Source organism: Oncorhynchus nerka, linkage group LG10 (genome assembly GCF_034236695.1).
Source record: "Oncorhynchus nerka isolate Pitt River linkage group LG10, Oner_Uvic_2.0, whole genome shotgun sequence".
Taxonomy (NCBI): Eukaryota; Metazoa; Chordata; class Actinopteri; order Salmoniformes; family Salmonidae; genus Oncorhynchus; species Oncorhynchus nerka.
This window is the reverse complement of record NC_088405.1, coordinates 65,639,457-65,662,799: the sequence shown is the minus strand read 5'-3', so window position 1 is coordinate 65,662,799 and position 23,343 is coordinate 65,639,457. Positions and strand designations below refer to the sequence as shown.

Genomic DNA, 23,343 nt, shown 5'->3' with positions numbered 1-23,343 from the left:
AAAGTATTTTTACCTGATTACTTATTCCACAATTAATTGTTAAAGCCGGAGTTCAAAATGGATGAAATAGATTTTGTTTCTCACCCATTACACACAATATCCCATAATGACAGTGAACTAGATATGGCCTTGTGTTTTAGGTTATTGTCCTGCTGAAAGGTGTGTGGTGAAAAGCAGATGGAACAAGGTTTTCCTCTAGGATTTTGCCTGTGCTTAGCTCCATTACTTTTCATCCTGGAAAAACTCCCCAGTCCTTAACAACTACAAGCATATACACAACATGATACAGCCACCACTATTCTTGAAAAAATTGAACTCTAATGTATTGTATTTGCCCCAAACATAACACTTTTGTATTCAGGACAAAAAGTATATTGCTTTGCTGCATTTTTTTTGCAGTATTACTGTAGTGCCTTGCTGCAAACAGGATGCATGTTTTGGAATATTTTTATTCTCTCCATCAGGGGTCTCAAACTAATTCCAGGGAGGGCATAGCTTTTGATTTTTCCTTTCAATTAAGGCCTAAACAACCAGGTGAGGAGAGTTCCTTACTAATTAGTGACCTTAATTTATCAATCAAGGAAAGAGTGAAAACCCGCATACATTCAGCCCTCCGTGGATTGACATGTTCTACAGGCTTCTTTCCTTTCACTCTGTCAATTATGTTAGTATTGCGTAGTAACTACAATGGTGTTCATCCCATCTGCAGTTTTTACCTATCACACCCGTTAAACTCTTAACTGATTAAGTCACCATTGGCCTCATGGGGAAATCCCTGAGCAGTTTCCTTCCTCTCTGGTGACTGTTAGGAAGGAGGCCTGTAATTTTGTAGTGACTGGGTGTATTGATACACCATCCAAAGTGTAAAAACTTCACCATGCTCAAAGGAATATTCAATGTCTGCTTTATTTTTTACATCTACCGATAGATGACTCAAAGAAGGGCACTGGAACTTGTGACTCAAGCACATGTTTACTCCTGTAATTATTTAGGTTCGTATAACAAAGGAGTTGAATACTCATTAACTCTATTCATTTGTAAAAAAAAAAAAAAAATCGAGATACATCATTCCACTTTGGCATTATCGGGTATTCTGTGTAGGCCGGTGACTATTCTTTTTCTTCTCTCAAATTAATGCATTTTAAATGCAGGCTTTAATCAAAATGTGGATAAAGTTCTGGGGTGTGAATACTTTAAGGGCAGTGTATATAACATCGCACGGCGCGCCATGCCTCCTCTTGCACCATGTGGGGCGCGGTAAGAAGACTAGGTTACTGGATACAGCGGCAGTCCATCCAAAACCAGCTCTGTGCGCAGCTGTCTCTTCGCAGCGCGTTTCAGGCCTACACTGAACTCCCCAAATACGCTAAATTCTCTCAGCTGTAGGGGCTATTTTGCTCTTCTGCCCGTTGTGTCAAACAACTCGGCATATTGTGCCAGTACAGCACCATGCATCTATGGAGAGTCTTTTCTACGTGGCTATTCTTCCTCTGTTTTAGTTTTCTTCCAGGTACGTGCTCATTTTTTGCTTAACAATTTTACAACATGTATTGCATTAGAGGTTCTGATTGCTTATCGATGGAAGAATTTGAGGGCAATTTTTCTCACTTTGGCAGTCCGTAGCCTAACAGTAGGCCATTTCGTTTTATTCCCTGAGTGTTCTAAAATGCCAACTACAATATAGTGACCTAACTGACCTAACATTGAAAATGTGGCAGATTATACATTCACATTGGATGCTGAATGAATGAACAACCCCTCAACGATGTATTAAGGGGCAAAGGTGGACTGTGGATATGACATGCATGCATCCATGAACTGTCACTATGTACTCTGGGTTGGTGATTTCAGGATGAAAACGTAGGTGTTGATATGATGTGATGTACTTGATGGTCTACCATGTCATAGTGCTTGACCCTATTATTAATGTTATTGCTGGTGTCACTCTTCACAAAGCTGTGGAGATGATGTTGTGTTTGTGCATTAATACCTGATTGATGTGCCCATGCTTCTACATCTGCGTTGGTTGCTCGTTGAGGGTTTAGGCTGGGTTTCTTTATAAACACTGGGACAACTGCTGATATAAAAAGGGCTTTATACATTTGATTGATTGCACTCATGGCAAGCTGTTCCTCTCATAATTCCTCTATCTTGCTCTCCATATCATCCCTTGATAATCCCCACCATCTGGGTCTCAAACCAACAGTTCGTGTGTTCTGACGTGACCACTGAGCTGAAAGAGCAAATACACACACACACACACACACAAAGAGATCTGAGCAGATGAGAGAATGACAGATTACACCATTACACCTACAAACTCTGTTGTCTGGACACGTGATATCTGCCAGCAGTCAACGGGTTAATGCTGTCATCCCTGTGACCTCTAACCCAGACTCATGCCTGGTCCTGCAGATACTGACAGGAGACAAAAGATAGCAGATGAATAAAGGGGAAACAGGAGCCGTGGTTACACCTTGCATTAACATGTGGTTGTGGTCATCCGATCAAGATGATCCGATAACTATGGTAATAAAATGTCTCTTATATTCCCATAGTGTCCGTATTGTGACCAGATTCCCTGGTCCTTCCCTGTATGCAAATTAATCCACCTGCCTTGGACCTTCCTTATGATACAAGCTGTATACAGTAAATCAACAGAAAACAGCACACTTTTATAGTCAATAGTTTTACACATTATTACAGCCTATATTTAAGACTGATATGCGACATAATATGCTACTGTCTCAATATCCTCGACCTGTCCACAGCTGTACAAATAAATATGATTTAATATATCTTATATACCTTACCTTATATTTTAAAAACAGTAAAACGGCTTTGTATGCTGAGTTGTTTAGGGAGGTCTGAAGAAGGAGTAGCATACCAAAAGTTTGTATTTTGAAGAACCTCTATGGTAACCTACAGCAAGACGCTTGGTCGAATTATGAACATGGATAAAAGGAGCATGCATGTAAAGCAAATACTATGGCTTTATAAATGAATGAAGTGTAAATCCAAAGAGTCCTTCATAATGTACTTCAAATTGGACAGTAGCCTCGCTCATGCTTAGAGAACGCTATGCGCATCAGTTTGGACATATTCTGCACTTTATTGCTGGCAATTTGTCTGGAAAATGCTCAAAGATTCACAGAATAGAATATAACATAACATAAAAAAATCAAAACGGATTGCATTATATTCCAGGATTCCGATTCTTATTTAGTAGAGGCCTAAACAGTTTTACCAAGAAAAATAAAAGTACACGCTGGCAGAACGACTGTAGTTTGGTTTCCGACAAATAATTGATTAGTGATAATTCAGTAACGGAGTCTCTTTCACTCGTCGATGGTTGATAGACTGATATACTAGCATTACAGAATTTAAACTGAACTACAAATGTATTGGGGATGCATGGAGTCATCATAGTCTGTCCCATGTATCCCCAATACATTTGAATTTGGGACTATGATGGAGTCACTGCAGAAGAGCGCAGTGCATGACAAGTATATGGCAAGGTATAATGTGGAGGCCAAATCTTTTGGGGGGATATGAATTTGGGTCCTAGTTCGGGTGGGTTATATACATTTAATAATGTTATTTCCGTGCCCTCAATCCTTCCCTTTACTAGTATGTATCGTCTGTCTTTGCAAGGGTTCGTTCTGAGTGAAAGAGGATATTATTATTTTTCTTGTTATCATTATTGCTACCCCTCTTCTTGCTGAACAGTAGGAAGAGGAAAACACCTGTCCTGTTGCCAGTTGTTCTAGTTTTCTATGTTCCTCTTTAGATAAATGTGTTTCTTGGAGAAAGGTGATATCACATCCAGTTTTAACAATATTGTTTTCCTACTTATGGTGCTATTAAGGCCATTTACATTTTTATTCCGCCAGCCATTTAAATGTATACTGTAAGTATTGAGAACTCTTCCTAACTGGGGTTATTCTCTTTGTTTCTTGTAGACCCCAAATGCATTGGTCTCCTCCCATTTCCACATAATACTGTATTTATTTTAGTTGTATTTGATCCACTGCACATATTTTTTTCCAGCACTGTCTTCATAAATGTTTTTTGTTCGAACTGTACATTAAGACATTACCAAGCCCAAACCAAAGGCTATTTAAAATCATGAATAAAATGACCTCCAAGGGTGCGACCACTTTCCTTGGGTAGGTTTGTTTCGTCACAAGGATTCTAGGGCCCATAAGAAATTGGAACCCTTCCCTTGTGGTGTGACACTTACAGCACAAAATCAGGTTAGCAGCAGTAAGCATTTCCTACCCTTTCACCTCAGTTGTAATATATCACTTTTGTACAATTATAGAAAAAAAATGCCTGAATGCATGAATTCCTTTCAAATTAGACAGATAATACACGTACTAATATAGGCACTTCATACAAAAATCAAATGACCTTTAACCAGGAGCAGCATTCAGTTGAAATTAAGCATTTAAGCAAACAGATATTATTTTATGTTATAGCATGAGATTCAATGTAGTCCATGTTTCTGGTCATACCTCGTACCAATAATAATGATAAGTAGTATCAGAAGTAATGAAATTAATATTAATAGTGTTAGTAACCATAATATGAATCATGATAATATCAATAATGAGGATAATTTTAATTGTAGTAATAACATCAATGAAAGTAATAATACAAATGATAATATATCATAATAAATAGTGGTAACCATAATAGTAGTACAAATTATTATATCACTGATAATAAATAAGAGGATTTGGTGTAGGACAGAGTGCATTCAGAAAGTATTCAGAGCCCTTGACCTTTTCCACATTTTGATACATTACAGCCTTGTTCTTTGTGGGCTATACTCAGCCTTGTCTCAGGATCGTAAGTTGGTGGTTGAAGATATCCCTCTAGTGGTGTGGGGGCTGTGCTTTGGCAAAGTGGGTGGGGTTATATCATTCCTGTTTGGCCCTGTCCGGGGGTGTCCTCGGTTGGGGCCACAGTGTCTCCTGACCCCTCCTGTCTCAGCCTCCAGTATTTATGCTGCAGTAGTGTATGTTTCGGGGGGCTAGGGTCAGTTTGTTATATCTGGAGTACTTCTCCTGTCCTATTCGGTGTCCTGTGTGAATCTAAGTGTGCGTTCTCTAATTCTCTCCTCTCTTTCTTTCTCTCTCTCGGAGGACCTGAGCCCTAGGACCATGCCCCAGGACTACCTGACATGATGACTCCTTGCTGTCCCCAGTCCACCTGGCCATGCTGCTGCTCCAGTTTCAACTGGCCTAAGCCCTAGGACCATGTCCCAGGACTACCTGACATGATGACTCCTTGCTGTCCCCAGTCCACCTGGCCATGCTGCTGCTCCAGTTTCAACTGTTCGGCCTTACTATTATTCGACCATGCTGGTCATTTATGAACATTTGAACATCTTGGCCATGTTCTGTTATAATCTCCACCCGGCACAGCCAGAAGAGGACTGGCCACCCCACATATGCTCTCTCTAATTCTCTCTTTCTTTCTCTCTCTCGGAGGACCTGAGCCCTAGGACCGTGCCCCAGGACTACCTGACATGATGACTCCTTGCTCTCCCCAGTCCACCTGACTGTGCTGCTGCTCCAGTTTCAACTGTTCTGCCTTATTATTATTCGAAAAATGCTGGTCATTTATGAACATTTGAACATCTTGGCCATGTTCTGTTATAATCTCTACCCGGCACAGCCAGAAGAGGACTGGCCACCCCACATAGCCTGGTTCCTCTCTAGGTTTCTTCCTAGGTTTTGGCCTTTCTAGGGAGTTTTTCCTAGCCAGGAAAAATGTTTCCTAGCTAGTGCTTTTACACCTGCATTGCTTGCTGTTTGGGGTTTTAGGCTGGGTTTCTGTACAGCACTTTGAGATATCAGCTGATGTACGAAGGGCTATATAAATAAATTTGATTTGATTTTTGATTTGATTTATTCTAAAATGTATTAAATACATGTTTTCCCTCAGCAATCTACACACAATACCCCATAATGACAAAGCAAAAGAAATTGTTACAAACTTGTTAAAAATAAAAAACGGAAACATGACATTTACTCAGTACTTTGTTGAAACACCTTTGGCAGCGATTGCAGCCTCAAGTTTTTTGGAGGTATGACACTACAAGCTTGGCCCACCTGTATTTGGGGAGTTTCTCACATTCTTCTCTGCAGATCCTCTCAAGCTCTGTCAGGTTGGATGGGGAGAGTCGCTGCACAGCTATTTTCAGGTCTTTCCAGAGATGTTCAATCGGGTTCAAGTCTGGGCTCTGGCTGGGCCACTCAAGGACATTCAGAGACTTGTCCCGAAGCCACTCCTGCGTTACCTTGGCTGTGTGCTTAGGGTCATTGTCCTGTTGGAATGTGAACCTTCAGCCCGGTCTGAGGTGCTGAGTACTCAGGAGCAGGTTTTCATCAAGGATCTCTCTGTACTTTGCTCCGTTCATCTTTTTCTCGATCCTGACTAGTCTCCAAGTTCCTGCCGCTGAAAAACATCCCCACAGCATGATGCTGTTACCACCATCCTATATATATATCAACTTTTCGCTTTGTTATTATGAGGTATTGTGTGTAGATTGATTAAATACATTTTTTCCTCATCAATTTTAGATTAAGTCTGTAACGTAACAAAGTGGAAAAAGTCAAGGGGCATGATGACTTTCCGAATCCACTGTATGTACAAAAGTATGTGGACACCCCTTAAAATTTGTGGATTCAGCTATTTCAGCCACACTCGTTGCTGCCAGGTGTTTAAAATGGAGCACACAGCCAAGCAATCTTCATATACATTGGCAGTAGAATGGCCTTACTGAAGAGCTCAGTGACTTTCAATGTGGCACTGAAATAGGATGCTACCTTTCCAACAAGTCAGTTCATCAAATTTCTGCCCTGCTAGGGTTGCCCTGGTCAACTGTTAGTGCTGTTATTGTGAAGTGGAAACATCTAGGAGCAGCAACGGCTCAGCCATGAAGTGGTAGGCAACACAAGCTCACAGAACGGGACTGCTGAGTGCTGAAGCGTGTAGCTCATAAAGAAATTGCCTGTCCTCGGTTGCAAAACTCACTACCGAATTCCAAACTGACACTGGAAGCAACGTCAGCCCAATAACTGTTTGTTAGGTTTCCATTGCCGAGCAGTCGCTCACACGCCTAAGATCACCATGTGCAATTCCAAGGGAACACTGCTTGCCCCAATGCACTGTGCCAACTGTAAAGTTTGGTGGAGGAAGAATAATGGGCTGAGGCTGTTTTTCATGGTTCGGGCTAGGCCCTTAGTTCCAGTGAAGGGAAAGCTTAATGCTACAGCATACAATGACATTCTAGACATTTCTGTGCTTCCAACTTTGTGGCAACAGTTTGGGGAAGGCCCTTTGCTGTCTCAGCATGACAATGCCGCTGTGTACAAAGCAAGGTCCATACATAAATGGTTTGTCTAGATCAGTGTGGAAGAACTTGACTGGCCTGCACAGAGCCCTGACCTCAACTCCACCTTTGGGATGAATTGGAATGTCGACTGCGAGCCAGGCCTAATCGCCCAACACCAGTGCCCGACCTCACTGATGTTCTTGTGGCTGAATGTAAGCATGTCCTCACAGCAATGTTTCAACATCTAGTGGAAATCGTTCCCAGAAGAGTGGAGGCAGCAAATGGGGGACCATCTCCATATTAATGCCCATGATTTTGGAATGAGATGTTCAATGAGCAGGTTTCCACATACTTTAGGTCATATAGTGTATGTTACATACTATGGTTAGGGGTAACGTTTAAAGTTATGGTTAGTGATAGTGATATAAACAATTATTTGTGATTAGAAAGCTTGTTAATTATGTCCAGATAGTGATGACCCAGAGCCATAGTAAATTAGGTCCTGGCTTCTGAAACTACCATTAGAGTTGATCCCAAAGTTCTTGTGTGTGTGTGTGCATGTGTTTGTGTCTCTGTGTGAGTGTGTGTGTGTGTCCAGTTGCTAGAGGAGAGCGAGTTGAGTGAAGGGCATGAGCAGGATTAACTTCTTATGGCTGTGGGCAGTATTGAGTAGCTTGGATGAATAAGGTGCCCAGAGTAAACTGCCTGCTACTCAGGCCCAGTTGCTAATATATGCATATTATTAGTATATCGAAATGTTTAAACCTATTTTTCCATATATAGACAGACGCACCATATGTGTTAGAATAAAATCAACTACATATGCAGTGAGATTGTCTGATGCTTTAACTTCTTATGGCTGGGGGCAGTATTGAGTATCTTGCATGAATAAGATGCCCAGAGTAAACTGCCTGCTACTCAGGCCCAAAAGCTAGAATATTAGTAGATTTGGATAGAAACACTCTAAAGTTTCTAAAACTGTTTGAATGATGTCTGTGAGTATAACAGAACAATCCAGGAAGTGGGAAATCTGAGGTTGGTAGTTTTCCAACTCTTTGCTTATGGAATATACAGTGTCTATGAGGTCAAATTGCACTTCCTAAGGCTTCCACTAGATGTCAACAGTCTTTAGAACCTTGTTTGATGCTTCTACTGTGAAGGAGGGGGCAATGGGAGCTGAATGAGTCAGTGGTCTGGCAGAGTGGCATGAGCTGACCACGCGCGTTCACGTGAGAGTTAGCTTGAGTTCCTGAAGACAAAGGATTCTCCGGTTAGAACATTATTGAAGATTTATGATAAAAAAAACATCCTAAAGATTGATTCTATACTTCGTTTGACATGTTTCTACGGACTGTAATGGAACTTTTTGACTTTTCGTCTGCTCGCGCGTCATGAATGTGGATTATGGGCTAAACACGCGAACAAAAAGGAGGTATTTGGACATAAATTATGGACTTTATCGAACAAATCAAACATTTATTGTGGAACTGGGATTCCTGGGAGTGCATTCTGATGAAGATCATCAAAGGTAAGTGAATATTTATAATGTTATTTCTGACTTCTGTTGACTCCACAACATGGCGGATATCTGTATGGCTTGATTTGTTGTCTAAGAGCTGTACTCAGATTGTTGCATGATGTGCTTTTTCGGTAAAGCTTTTTTGAAATCTGACACAGCGGTTGCATTAAGGAGAAGTATATCTATAATTCCATGCATAATAGTTGTATCTTTTATCAATGTTTATTATGAGTATTTTTGTAAATTAATGTGGCTCTCTGCAAAATCACCGGATATTTTGGAACTACTGAACATAACGCGCCAATGTAAACTCAGATTTTTGTATATAAATATGAATTTTATCGAACAAAACATACATGTATTGTGTAACATGAAGTCCTATGAGTGTCATCTGATGAAGATCATCTAAGGTAGTGATTCATTTTTTCTCTATTTCTGCTTTTTGTGACTCCTCTTTGGCTGGAAAATGGCTGTGTGTGTTTTTGTGACTAGGCTCTGACCTAACATAATCATATGTTGTGCTTTCGCTGTAAAGCCTTTTTGAAATCGGACACTGTGGTGTGATTAACAACAAGTGTATCTTTAAAATGGTGTAAAATAATTCTATATTTGAGGAATTTTAATTATGAGATTTCTGTTGTTTTGAATTTGGCACCCTGCACTTTCACTGACTGTAGTCATATCGATCCCGTTAGTGGGATTCAAGCCATAATTAACCGTGTCATGGCAAAACTTGCACTTTTGTAGATCTGTAATAATTGGATGGTGAAACTTGCATCCAGCCAACCAGAAAAGCAAGGCGAAGCATTTCAGGCATTCTTTAAAGTCAGCACAATCCTTGTCCTGTAAAGAAACAGTCTTTTTTATTTATTTAGCCAAGGCGTTTAGAATTGTGGAGTGGAGCTTTAATATTACACAATGACATCACATTCCCTGAGGTACCTTCAAAATTATTCTGCAATCATAATTTAATCAAAAAACACTGTTTCCATCAATAAAGAATGTTTGACAAAAGAAAAATCTACCCCTGACGAACAGATAACATTTTTGTTGATCTTTATAGCTGCCATTTCTATTTTTATTTAACTAGGCAAGTCAGTGAAGAAAAATTCTTAGTTACAACATTGCTTTTCCTACACCGGCCAAACCCGGACCAATTGTGCGCCACCCTATCACGGCCGGTTGTGATACAGCTTGGATTTGAACCAGGGTGTCTGTAGTGGCTCCTCGAGTGCTGAGATGCAGTGCCTTAGAACCCTGTGCCACTCGGGAGCCCAAATGTTACAAATGTTGCAATGTATTTTTGTTGCAACATTGCTTTTGTGAAATAAACCTGGGTCAATGGAACCCTTCCTACTGACAGTAACTCAATAAGCCATGTCAACTAACAATTTTTAGATTGGTAGTTAGTCTAGCCAGCTATCTAAACTTGTAGTAATCATGGCTGAATACCGACTGTGCATGCAGGGCACATGCCCAGGGGCCTTGACCTCCAGGGGGCCCTCATTGATTTCGTTAGTCATTGTTAACATGGCATAAGTTATGACGTTTTGTTTTTTATTGTGGCACGCCGTCAGTGAGATTCAAACGTATGATCTTCTGTTCTCTATCCAGCGTGGAGCTAGCATGCCATGTCTTTTTTACTCATACAAAGCTGTTCAAACAGATCCCATTTCAAAGGAAACAAGCACTCATTAAGATCAGGTGTGGCCAATTAATAGGGGCTGCCAACAAACTCCCGCTCCTCCTCTGGCGCTCATTGTCGCCAGTTTACTCATTATTATGCACACCTGCCACCATCGTTAAGCGCACCTGTGCTTCATGAGACTCATCTGGACTCTATCACCTTCCTGATTACCTCCCCTTTATCTGTCACTCCCTTTGGTTCTTTCCCCAGGTGTTATTGACTCTGTTTCATGCCTGTTCACTACTCGTGTTTCTTGTTTTGTTTATTTATCAAATTCAATCCCTGTACTTGCTTCCTGATTATTAGTGTACATATTACAGAATAACGTCTCCCCCAAAGGGAAGCAACAGGGCTTTTTTTTCATATTTAAAAAATAAATACAATTCAACTGGTGACGTCGGGTCCAAGGGCGGCTGCCAACGCAACCGGGGATGCCCCAGCTGGCTAGTCAAGCTTCCATGCCTCAGCTGGCTTGATAGGTTCACAAACCTCGGTTGGCTTGTCAGGCTTCCATTGCCGACGCTACTGGGGTTCCCGCGCCTCAGTTGGCTCTGCAGGTTCCCGCGCCTCAGCTGGCTCTGCAGGTTCTTGGTTCTCGGGACTGTCCCTTTGGTCGGCGGCTGGAGCTGCGCATCAGGGAAAGGGTACTGTCCCATCTACTCTCGCTCCTCCTCTCTGGCGCTCGTTGTTGCCAGTTTGCTCATTATTACGCACACCTGCGCTTCATGAGATCCACCTGGACTCCATCACCTTCCTTATTACCTCCCCCTATACTGTATCTGTCACTCCCTTTGGGTTCTTTCCCCAGGCGTTATTGATTGTTTGTTTCATGTCTGTATGCTACGTGTTTCTTGTTCTGTTTGTTAATTTATTAAATTCACTCCCTGTACTTGCTTCCCGATTCTTAAGTACACGTTACACACTTCTTAATGTTCTCTGAACGTTACTAAAGATTTTATGAAAAGTTTTCTTACCGTTCTCTGAACAGTTTGAGAACATGACTTTAAATAGAACCATTAGGAAATGTTATGCTGAGGTATTAAAATTCCCACAGGAGAATGTTACTAACATTCTCTGAACTACTCAATTAAATGTAAAGTGATGAAATACCAAGAAAATATGTTTTTTTCCAAGTTCCTTATGTGCGGATACTGTTCCAAAGTCAAGCAGCTATCCAGCACCATTCCCATAAAATTGTGGGAGGGTTGTATGGAAAATAACCATAGGACAACCACACTCACCAAGTGCTAAGAAACATAGTTCTCAATGTTATGTGCTAGCTGGGATTTGCCTGTTTTTCGAATTTCTCTCTCCCACACAAACACACGCATGCATTGTTTGAGAATTAGTGCCTGTACAATCTTTGGCAGTAGTAGGTGTCTCAAATAAAATATTATTGGTTACATTCGCCGAATACAACAGTGAAATGCTAACTTACGAGCCCATTCCCAACAGTGCAAGGTTAAAAAGTAAGACAAATTTGATAAAGAAAATATTAACACAAAAACAATGAGGCTATATACAAGGAGTACCAGTACCAAGTCAATGGGCAGGGGTATGAGGTAGTTGAGGTAATGCAGTATGTGGGTAGGGGTAAAAGTGACAAGGCAGTCAGAATATATAAATGGAGTAGCAGCAGCATACGTAAAGTGTGTCTTTGTGTCATCGGCAAACGTAAGGATGGTGTTGGAGTCGTGAGCGGCCACGCAGTCGTGGGTGAACAGCGAGTACAGGATGGGACTGAGCATGTACCCCTGAGGGGCCCCCCTGTTGAGGGTCAGCGTGGCGGAAGTGTTGTTGTCTACCCTCACCACCTGGGGGCGGTCCATCAGGACATCCAGGATCTATTTGCAGAGGGAGGTGTTCAGTCCCAGGTTCTTTGGCTTAGTGATGAGCTTGGAGGGCACTATGGTGTTGAATTCTGAGCGGTTGTCAATGAACAGCATTCTCGCGTAGGTGTTCCTTTTGTCCAGGTGGGAAAGGGCAGTGCGGAGTGCAATAGAGATTGCGTCATCTGTGGATCTGTTAGGGCGGTACGCGAATTGGAGTGGGTCCAGTATTTTTGGGATGATGGTGTTGATGTGAGCCATGACCAGCCTTTGAAGGCATCTCATGGCTACAAATGTGAGTGCTACGGGGCGGTAGTCATTTAGACAGGTTACCTTGTTGTTCTTAGGCACAGGGACTATGGTGGTTTGCTTGAAATATGTAGGTATTACAGACTTGGTCAGAGAGAGGTTGAAAATGTCAGTGAAGACACTTGTAAGCTGGTCAGCGCATGCTCTGAGTACACGTCCTGGTAATCTATCTGGCCCTGTGGCCTTGAATGCTAACCTGTTTAAAGATCTTACTCACATCGGCTACAGAGAGCGTGATCACACAGTCGTCTGGAACAGCTGGTGCTCTCACACATGGTTCAGTGTTGCTTGCCTCGAAGTGGGCATAGAAGGCATTTAGCTCGTCTGGTAGGCTCACGTCACTGGGCAGATCTTGGCTGGGTTCACCGTTGTGTAGAGACAATGAGTGTGTCAAATGTTTTGCTATCGGTGGTGTAGTGCCAGATAGAGCGTGGCTGTGCTGCACTTTGCGGTCTGCAGTAGGAAGTGAATGGACAGGCATTTAGCAGCTCTAGATGGACACGTTATCTCATTTACTGTTTATAATTACCTACCTGCTTATCTCCTCCCCTCTCCTCCCTTCTCCTCCCTTCTCTAACGTCTCTCCATCATTTCTCTCCAGAGCGTTCAGTAATTACCTCCTTCCCTCCATACCTTTCTCTCGTGTCTTTCCTCATCTTACCCTAAAGTCACTCCTAATTTACTACTCCATGTTTATCACTCCAATATTTTCCATTTCTGTTTCCATTCATCTCCCTCAATACTCTCTCTCTCTCATCCTCTGTTTGTCTGTCTGTCTCTCTCTTTCTTTCTCATTCTATCGCTCTCTCTCTGCCTGTCTGTCTCTGTGTCTGTCTGTCAAATTGTATTTCTAATTAAATTCACATGAGATTGGAATTGTATTGTTTATTTGTTTGTTGCCAAACCAATTCCAAATATAACTGGGCCTCAATAAGCTGTCCCAAACCCAACAGCAACTCTTCCAACAAAGGCTTGAGAGACTGCAGGATTCTCCCACCACTTCTCATGAATGAATTAATAATTGAAACGATTTCAAAGATTTTACTGAGTTACAGTTCATATAAGGAAATAGGTCAATTAAAATAAATTCATTAGGGCCTAATCTATGGATTTCACATGACTGGGAATACAGATATGCATCTGTTGGTCACATATACCTTAACAAAAGGTAGGGGTGTGGTCTGCGGTTGTGAGGCTGGTTGGACGTACTGACAAATTCTCTAAAACGACGTTGGAGGTGGCTTATGGTAGAAAAATGAACATTCAATTATCTTGCAACAGCTCTGGTGGACATTCCTGCAGTCAGCATGCCAATTGCACACTCCCTCAAAATTCTTGACATCTGTTGCATTGTGTTGTGTGACAGATCTGCACATTTTAGACTGGCCTTTTATTGACCCCAGCACAAGGTGCACCTGTGTAATGACCATGCTGTTTAATCAGCTTGTTGATATGCCACGCCTGTCAGCTGGATGGAACATCCTGGCAAAGGAGAAATGCTCACTAACAGGGATGTAAACAAATTTGTGCACAACATTTGAGAGAAGTAAGCTTTTTGAGTGTATGGAAAATGTCTTGTTCAGTATTGGAAGGAGGCTTACCAAAGTTACTGTAACATTATCAAATGTAATGGTTGTAGTGAGTCATGCATGGAGGACCAGACATACATGTAGGCTAGCTTTGGAGTCATTTAGTGGATTACAAGGTACCACTTAGGTTAATCAAGCTGGGATGCTGTTGAGTCAATTTGCCCCATTCCTTTGAGGAACTGAGGCTTGAATTAGAATAATAATGAAGGTTGTGAGTGATGTGGATTTAATGTGGTTCCTTAAGTTCTGCTAGGCTTTACTTACTGTGCTTACAACTCACTCACTCACTCTCTCTCTCTCTGGCAGTGTGTCTGGGTGCTCATGGGAGATATGCTCAGAAGTTGTTGACTGATTTGTTCGCTAACTACACCAACGCTCTGAGACCGGTAGAGGACACAGACCACATCATCAACGTCACACTGCAGATCACCCTCTCACAGATCATTGACATGGTAAACACGCACAAAAACATATACACAAATGCATACATACACAAGGTCACCACGATGACCCCACATGCACTACTTATCCTCTGTATAGGCCTCCTCTGATACTGTTTTCCCTGCAGGATGAGCGTAACCAGATCCTGACCACGTACCTGTGGATCCGGATGGTGTGGACGGACGCCTACCTCACTTGGAAGAAGGAGGACTACGATGGTCTCGATACCATCCGCATACCTAGTAGTTATGTATGGAGGCCTGATATTGTCCTATATAACAAGTAGGTCTGGCTGGTATTGAGACACATCGGTTCTTCCTGCAGGGGTTTGTTATCCTCTTCCTCACATTCCTTTTCCTCACCCTCCTCTGCTATCGACACAACCTGGACACCCTAGATGCTATTACTCAGGGGTTGTCAAGGCAACAGGTGTGCTTCTGATGCTCATCACAGTGTATTGGAGCAGTAGTTTTTTCACTAGTGTCAGGGGTTCTTCCTGGTTAGGTTACGTAGACGGGACGGTTGCCTGGCACTAGTTATAATTTATGGCAATGTCAACCTGAAATGAAAAATAAATAGAACTAAAGACAAGGTTGGTCGCCTGTCTTTTCTAGTATGCGGTTTTTACGCTTGTTTTTGGATACTAGTTGTTCTTGCCAAAACTAGCACCTGGATCTTGACGTACTGCTGTGCATAGGGGTTTGCATTGGGAAATACAGTATAAGTGGAATAGTCCTTCTGTTTATTATTTCACAGTATCTTTTTCTCCCTTTATTTTGTTATGATTTAATCTCTATTTGTTGTAATTACAACACACAACTGAATCAGTAAACCCTTTAGGATGGGTTTGATTTGAACATGTTCTATATCATTTTCACCAGAGATTATATCTGGACAGGTGTGAGGGATGTGTGTTACATGAAACTCAAAATAATCCCCTTCCTGAGCTAACACTCTACCTGTTTAAATATTGAATCCCTGTTGGAGGATGGTTGGTAGCAGGGGGATGCCACAGGATGCAGATTAAGTTCCTAAAATATGGCTTCTGAAAAAATTCCTTTGAGGGTGGTGACTATTAAAGTTCTATGTTCAGTCCAGTCCCCGTGATCAAGGTCAGAAATGTAGTGAGAGTGCTGAGTGTAGGAGTTGGCTATGAGAGGAGGGCTCCACTCCTGCCTTCCCCACTCTCTTTGTGCCTCGACCATCACCTTTCAATCATCCTGCCTGACCATCATGACATCCTTTATCTCTCTGTGAGTCATTCAGGTTTCCTGTCGTTAACTGTCATTAACCCTCTCATCTGCCTCTTCAACCACTCCATCTGTCTTTAAGTCTGTCTGTCTGTCTGTCTGTCTGTCTGTCTGTCTGTCTGTCTGTCTGTCTGTCTGTCCGTCCGTCTGTCTGTCTGTCTGTCTGTCGTCCGTCCGTCCGTCCGTCCGTCCGTCCGTCCGTCCGTCCGTCCGTCATTAAGGTATTAGACACTCCATGCCCATCGTCCTTCCCTGCATTTCTGCCCTCTGTCTTTTTCCAGTCACACCTCTAAAGAGTATTTAGTCTCTTGACAGTAAGTATATATTTTCTCTTTTTCTTTAATATCAATTGTAGATAAGAAATCATTTTCTATGGTTTTAATTGCCTTCTTTGTTCGCGAATGAATTCCTCACATACTCTTTCCCCTGGCTCTTCTCCCTCCCTCCGTCTCTCCTCCTCCCATCATCCTTTTGCTATTTCTCCCCCATACACTCCCCCTCTTTCCAAACTCCCTACTCCCCCTTCACCCTCCTCCCACTCACCTTTTACCCATACTCTCTCCCTTCCTCGCACCCCCCTCAGTGCTGATGACCAGTTCTCCAGCTCTATGGAGACCAACGTGGTGATCCGTAACGACGGACAGATCATGTGGGACCAGCCGGCCATCACTAAGAGCTCGTGCTCCGTGGATGTGTCCTTCTTCCCATTTGATGCCCAGCAGTGTCGCCTAACCTTCGGCTCCTGGACACACAACGGCAACCAGATGGACCTGGTCAACGCCCTAGACAGCGCTGACCTGGCTGACTTTGTGGCCAACGTAGAGTGGGAGGTCAGATTGATTCGTTTATTTTGCCACTTTTCTATACAGGCTAAGCCTGATCTTTATTCCCTTTTTGCACTTTATTGATTGTAAACACTTTTGCATTTGTAAGACTGTCTTATCTTGATGTTATTTTTACACTGAACAAAACTATAATTGCAACATGTAAAGTGTTGGGCCCAGGTTTCATGAGCTGAAATAAAACATTTTCCATGCATACAAAAATCTTTTATCTCTGCACAAATTATGTTTAATTTTGTGCACAAATTGGTTTACATCCCTGTTAGTAAGCATTTATTCTTTGCCAAGATAATCCATCCACCTGACAGGTGTGGCATATCAAGAAGCAGATTAAATGGCATGATCATTACACATGTGCACCTTGTCCTGGGGACAATAAAAGGCCGCTCTAAAACATTTTGTCACACAACACAATGCCACAAATGTCTCAAGTTTTTAGGGATCATACAATTGCCATGCTGACTGCAGGAATGTCCAGCAGAGCTGTTGCCAGAGTATTTAATGTTAATTTCTCTACCATAAGCCGCCTCCAATGTCATTTTAGACTATGTGGCAGTACGTCCAACCGGCCTCACAAACATAGACCATGTGTATGGCGTCATATGGGCGAGTGGTTTTCTGACGTCAACATTGTGAACAGAGTGCCCCATAGTGGCAGGCATAAGCTACGGACAATGAACACAATTGCATTTTATTGATAGCAATTTGAATGCACAGAGATACCGTGACGAGATCCAAGAGTATGTACATGCCAGTCAAGTTATTCCACAACGACCTCAGCAAACCATTTCTGTATGGACCTTGCTTTGTACACGGTGGCATTGTCATGCTGAAACAGGAAAGGGCCTTCCCCAAACTGTTGCCACAAAGCTGGAAGAAAAGAATTGTCTAGAATGTAATTTTATGCTGTAGTGTCAAGATTTCCCTTCACTGGAGCTAAGGAGCCTAGACCATGAAAAACAGCACCAGACCATTATTCCTCCTCCACTGAACTTTACAGTTGGCAATATGCATTCGGGAATGTAGAGTTCTACTGACAAGCGCCAAACCCAGATTCATCCATCGGACTGCCAGATGTTGAAACGTGATTCATAACTCCAGTGTTTACACTGCTCCAACGTCCAATTTACACCACTCCAGCAGACGCTTGGCATTGCGCATGGTGATCTTGGGCTTGTATGTGGCTGCTTGGCCATGGAAACTAATTTCATGATGCTCCCGACAAACAGTTTCCAGAGGCAGTTTGGAACTTGGTAGTGAGTGTTGCAACCGAGGCCAGAAATGTTTTCATTATGAGCTACACGCTTTAGCACTCGGCAGTCCCGTTCTGTGAGCTTGTGTTGCCTACCACTGTTTCTCCTAGACCTTTCCACTTCCCAATAACAGCACTTACAGTTGACTGGGGCAGCTCCAGCAAGGCAGAAATGTGACAAACTGACTTGTTGGAAAGGTCTGCCACGTTGAAAGTAACTGAGCTATAAGTAAGGACTGCCAATGTTTGTCTATGGAGATCGCATGTGCTCAATTTTACAGTGCCTTGCGAAAGTATTCGGCCCCCTTGAACTTTGCGACCTTTTGCCACATTTCAGGCTTCAAACATAAAGATATAAAACCGACATTTATTGGATATTTCAAACTTTTTTAACAAATCAAAAACTGAAAAATTGGGCGTGCAAAATTATTCAGCCCCTTTACTTTCAGTGCAGCAAACTCTCTCCAGAAGTTCAGTGAGGATCTCTGAATGATCCAATGTTGACCTAAATGACTAATGATGATAAATACAATCCACCTGTGTGTAATCAAGTCTCCGTATAAATGCACCTGCACTGTGATAGTCTCAGAGGTCCGTTAAAAGCGCAGAGAGCATCATGAAGAAGAAGGAACACACCAGGCAGGTCCGAGATACTGTTGTGAAGAAGTTTAAAGCCGGATTTGGATACAAAAAGATTTCCCAAGCTTTAAACATCCCAAGGAGCACTGTGCAAGCGATAATATTGAAATGGAAGGAGTATCAGACCACTGCAAATCTACCAAGACCTGGCCGTCCCTCTAAACTTTCAGCTCATACAAGGAGAAGACTGATCAGAGATGCAGCCAAGAGGCCCATGATCACTCTGGATGAACTGCAGAGATCTACAGCTGAGGTGGGAGACTCTGTCCATAGGACAACAATCAGTCATATATTGCACAAATCTGGCCTTTATGGAAGAGTGGCAAGAAGAAAGCCATTTCTTAAAGATATCCATAAAAAGTGTTGTTTAAAGTTTGCCACAAGCCACCTGGGAGACACACCAAACATGTGGAAGAAGGTGCTCTGGTCAGATTAAACCAAAATTGAACTTTTTGGCAACAATGCAAAACGTTATGTTTGGCGTAAAAGCAACACAGCTCATCACCCTGAACACACCATGCCCACTGTCAAACATGGTGGTGGCAGCATCATGGTTTGGGCCTGCTTTTCTTCAGCAGGGACAGGGAAGATGGTTAAAATTGATGGGAAGATGGATGGAGCCAAATACAGGACCATTCTGGAAGAAAACCTGATGGAGTCTGCAAAAGACCTGAGACTGGGACGGAGATTTGTCTTCCAACAAGACAATGATCCAAAACATAAAGCAAAATCTACAATGGAATGGTTCAAAAATAAACATATCCAGGTGTTAGAATGGCCAAGTCAAAGTCCAGATCTGAATCCAATCGAGAATCTGTGGAAAGAACTGAAAACTGCTGTTCACAAATGCTCTCCATCCAACCTCACTGAGCTCGAGCTGTTTTGCAAGGAGGAATGGGAAAATATGTCAGTCTCTCGATGTGCAAAACTGATAGAGACATACCCCAAGTGACTTACAGCTGTAATCGCAGCAAAAGGTGGCGCTACAAAGTATTAACTTAAGGGGGCTGAATAATTTTGCACGCCCAGTTTTTGATTTGTTAAAAAAGTTTGAAATATCCAATAAATGTCGTTCCACTTCATGATTGTGTCCCACTTGTTGTTGATTCTTCACAAAAAAATACAGTTTTATATCGTTATGTTTGAAGCCTGAAATGTGGCAAAAGGTCGCAAAGTTCAAGGGGGCCGAATACTTTCGCAAGGCACTGTATATACATGTCAGCAATGGGTGTTTCTGAAGTAGCTGAATCCACATACTTTGGTGTATACAGTGTACGTGTGTTCTTATACCACTAGACTACCCCAGGCCACGCATTTCTATTATTTTCCATGCTATCCTAACAACAGGTTCTGGGTATGCCAGCCAAGAAGAACGTGATCCTGTATGGCTGCTGCTCAGACCCCTACCCAGACATCACCTACACCCTGCACCTGAAACGCAGGGCCTCCTTCTACATCTTCAACCTACTCATCCCCTGTATGATGATCTCCTTCCTGGCCCCGCTGGGCTTCTACCTACCGGCTGACTCTGGGGAGAAAGTGTCCCTGGGGGTCACCGTGCTGCTGGCACTGACCGTGTTCCAGCTGCTGGTGGCAGAGAGCATGCCACCCTCGGAGAACGTACCACTCATAGGTGAGGGGCTTGGGGGTGTTAGAAAGAGAGAGGGGGGAGAGATATGGAGGAGGGAGGGAGAAAAAGAGAATGAGAAAGGGAGAGAGAAACAGCTTGCCATGAGTACAGCAATCAGAGAGAAAGAGACACATTAGAATATATGCTTTTCTCTGGGCTTTTGAGGTCATTTTATCTCCTTCTCCAACACTACCAGAGACTGACCAGCTCGCCTCAGAGACTTTTATAGATCTTCTTCTCCCATAAACTCGGGCAGAAATGTTTAGTGAATATTGAAGGGGTCTTGCTCAGCACAATGTCCTCATACAGCCTCTCTCTGCTGCTCCATTTAACTGCCTGGAATAGTAGATATGTGATACACAGCAGGGAGACCTTTATGAATACTGAATAAGCATATTTTCTATGTACATTCACTATACTATTCCATATTTTATTGTGATAGTATTGGGATGAGCAAAAAGCACTTATTCAATTTGAATCAACTTTGAAATGCATGCAGAGTTAAACAAGAGTGTAGGCATTTTTGCATTTGTATTTCAATATAGCAATGATTTGATTTGTAGTATTTGTGTGTGAGTTGTAGTATTTGTGTGTGCTTGGCTTAGAGAGCTGCTGTACTAAATTGTGTTGGTGTCTGTAGGATAATGTTGATGTAATGGTACAGAGGCCAGGCAAGTCGATATTGGCTGTCCAGATTATTTAATGTGCTGCAACCACAGCGTGATAACCTATACCCTGCCTTCTCTCTCTGGAGCAATTATACTTGTCTGTCTATTTAACACGGTCTAGAATCCTGCAAGGCAGTGATGTTATGTTAGCCAATGTATACCATTACATTGAATGATTATGTTTGAATGTTTGTGTTGTTATACATTGAATAGACTGTATTGCTGATCACTATTTCTCCACAGGGAAGTACTACATTGCTACCATGACGATGATTACCGCATCGACCGCCCTGACTATCTTCATCATGAATATCCATCACTGTGGTCCGGAGGCGCGTCCTGTCCCTGAATGGGCCCGCCGCTTCATCCTGCACTACCTGGCACGGATCTGCTTCGTCTTCGAGGTGGGAGAGAACTGCTTCACTGGCACCCCCAAGAAACAGGCCCCGCCTGAGCCCCCACCCGACCACAATATCAACCCCCAAACTAGAGGTACTAACTGGGATGTGAACGGGCAGGCCTGGGGGGGCATGGAAGGGAGGGGTGAAGAGGAAGTGGGAGGGGTGGGCGTAAAGACTCCAGAAGAGAAAGAGGAGGGGAATAGACTGGATGTGAAGAAAGGGTCATACCAAATGTTTGAGCCCAGTAGGTGGAAAGACGACCTGTTTGTAAGTATAGATGCAGAAGAGGAGGAGGGAGCAGCAGGAAGAGAGAAGGGAGAAGGAGGAGAGGCAGGAAGAGAGAAGGGAGAAGGAGGAGAGGCAGAAAGAGAGAAGCGTTTCAGAGGAAAAATTGGGTGCATGGGAGGGGCAGAGGAAAAAAGAGGCAAAGTTGGAGGAGGAGAGAGAGGAGGTGCAAGAGGAGGAGGAGAGAGAGGCTGTGTGGAAGGAGGAGGTGAAAGAAGGAAAGGATCATTAGGAGGTGCAGAGGATAGGGGTAGGAGGGAGGTGGTGGTGAGCGTCCAGTGTGTGTGTCAGCACCAGGCGCTCCGCAGGAACATAGAGTACATCGCCAGCTGCTATCATGACCAGCGTTCCACTCAGAGACGTACGGGTGAGTGGAGGAAAGTGGCCAAGGTCATGGACCGACTCTTCATGTGGCTCTTCTTTATCATGGTCTTCCTCATGAGCCTCCTCATTATGGGCAAGGCCGTCTGAGCACGTGCAGAGGGCAGAGGGAAAAGACTCCAGTTACAAGTGACCCTCAGGCACAGATCTAAGATCAGATCCTACCCTTCCCAAATTCTGACCTTAACCATTAAGGAGGATCCCAAACTGACCTTAGATGAGTGTCTAATGGTAACTTTATCCTACTCCGAGGGGCAGTAGGCCAACTAAAACATTCAGTTTTTACCACAGGAGATACTGTGTGTGGGGTTTTGTATGTACTGTATACTAGCTGTTAATATTCAGCAATGTGAGGTGGACTTAATTGATCTCATTTCATACAGAAGTAGTTTTCTGTGAGTCTAAAGTTTTTGTAGGGGAGACAGGAACAAACTTCATCTGTGAAATGGAGCCAAAGTAATTCTTCTGCCACCTGGCGACTATTATAAACACAAAGACACACAGTTTAACAAGATCACATTTTTATATTACTATAACTTTTAAGGCTCTTCGTCCTTTTACTGATTTACTGTATGTGAATAATCCATTAGACAATTGTATTTTTAAGTGTACTTCTCAGGTCTACCAGTCACTACATGAGAACGACAGTACTTTATGAGTGCACACCTGAGAAGTGCACACTTTCTTTGAGTGCACTTGACGCTGTTGAAGATTTGATGTGTAGATATAGTATAGAATGACAATGCTAAAATAATAGTAGTGGTCCATGCTTAAGAAGACTAATGTATCCAATGCTTATCACTTGTCTATATTGCATATGTACAAGTACGCCATTAAATGTATTAAATATTTCATAATATCCAAATCCCTCTGACTTTTTCACTTTGTAACCCCAGGATAACATTTCAGAGTGAGTCATGAAAGGGAAAGGAATACTGTTATACACTCATCCATTCCAGTAGTGAGGAATAGGACAGGATACATGGAAGAGAATGAGGGGGACGGTGCAATAGGACATGTAGTAATGTAATCCAATAACCCTTTAACATCATTAGGGCTTTGTGAATGAATTAGAAAAGCCATTTAACCTCAACTTTAAAACCCATTGGAGAGTTCTGTTGTGACGGTACAAGGGTAATCTCCCTCATCCACTGCCAGACACTAATTCTGCTCACGATGACAACCATTCATATACACTCCCAAACTACACACACTGTAGATAACAGGATTTTCATAGGCTTTGAACCGGACCGCTTAAACTTGATTAGTGGAG

At 42.7% G+C, this 23,343-nt stretch overlaps 1 protein-coding gene across 1 annotated transcript; it reads left to right on the top strand.

Moving 5' to 3' along the window:
• Nucleotides 1-1,254: 1,254 nt before the first annotated feature.
• On the top strand, nt 1,255-22,929 carry LOC115136473 (neuronal acetylcholine receptor subunit alpha-10-like). The gene is made up of 6 exons (XM_029672053.2): nt 1,255-1,510; nt 14,588-14,733; nt 14,850-15,004; nt 16,556-16,802; nt 20,053-20,338; nt 21,247-22,929. The coding sequence occupies exons 1-6, from the start codon at nt 1,450-1,452 to the stop codon at nt 22,158-22,160; spliced, it is 1,809 nt and encodes a 602-aa protein (XP_029527913.1). The 5' UTR covers nt 1,255-1,449; the 3' UTR covers nt 22,161-22,929.
• The last annotated feature ends 414 nt before the right edge of the window (nt 22,930-23,343 follow it).

Excerpts from the sequence above, each read along its gene's own strand:
- LOC115136473 (XM_029672053.2), top strand. The coding sequence starts at position 1,450 with ATGCATCTATGGAGAGTCTTTTCTACGTGGCTATTCTTCCTCTGTTTT. Across the intron at positions 15,005-16,555 it reads GATATTGTCCTATATAACAA|TGCTGATGACCAGTTCTCCA; the intron begins GTAGGTCTGGCT and ends CACCCCCCTCAG. Across the intron at positions 16,803-20,052 it reads TGGCCAACGTAGAGTGGGAG|GTTCTGGGTATGCCAGCCAA; the intron begins GTCAGATTGATT and ends TCCTAACAACAG.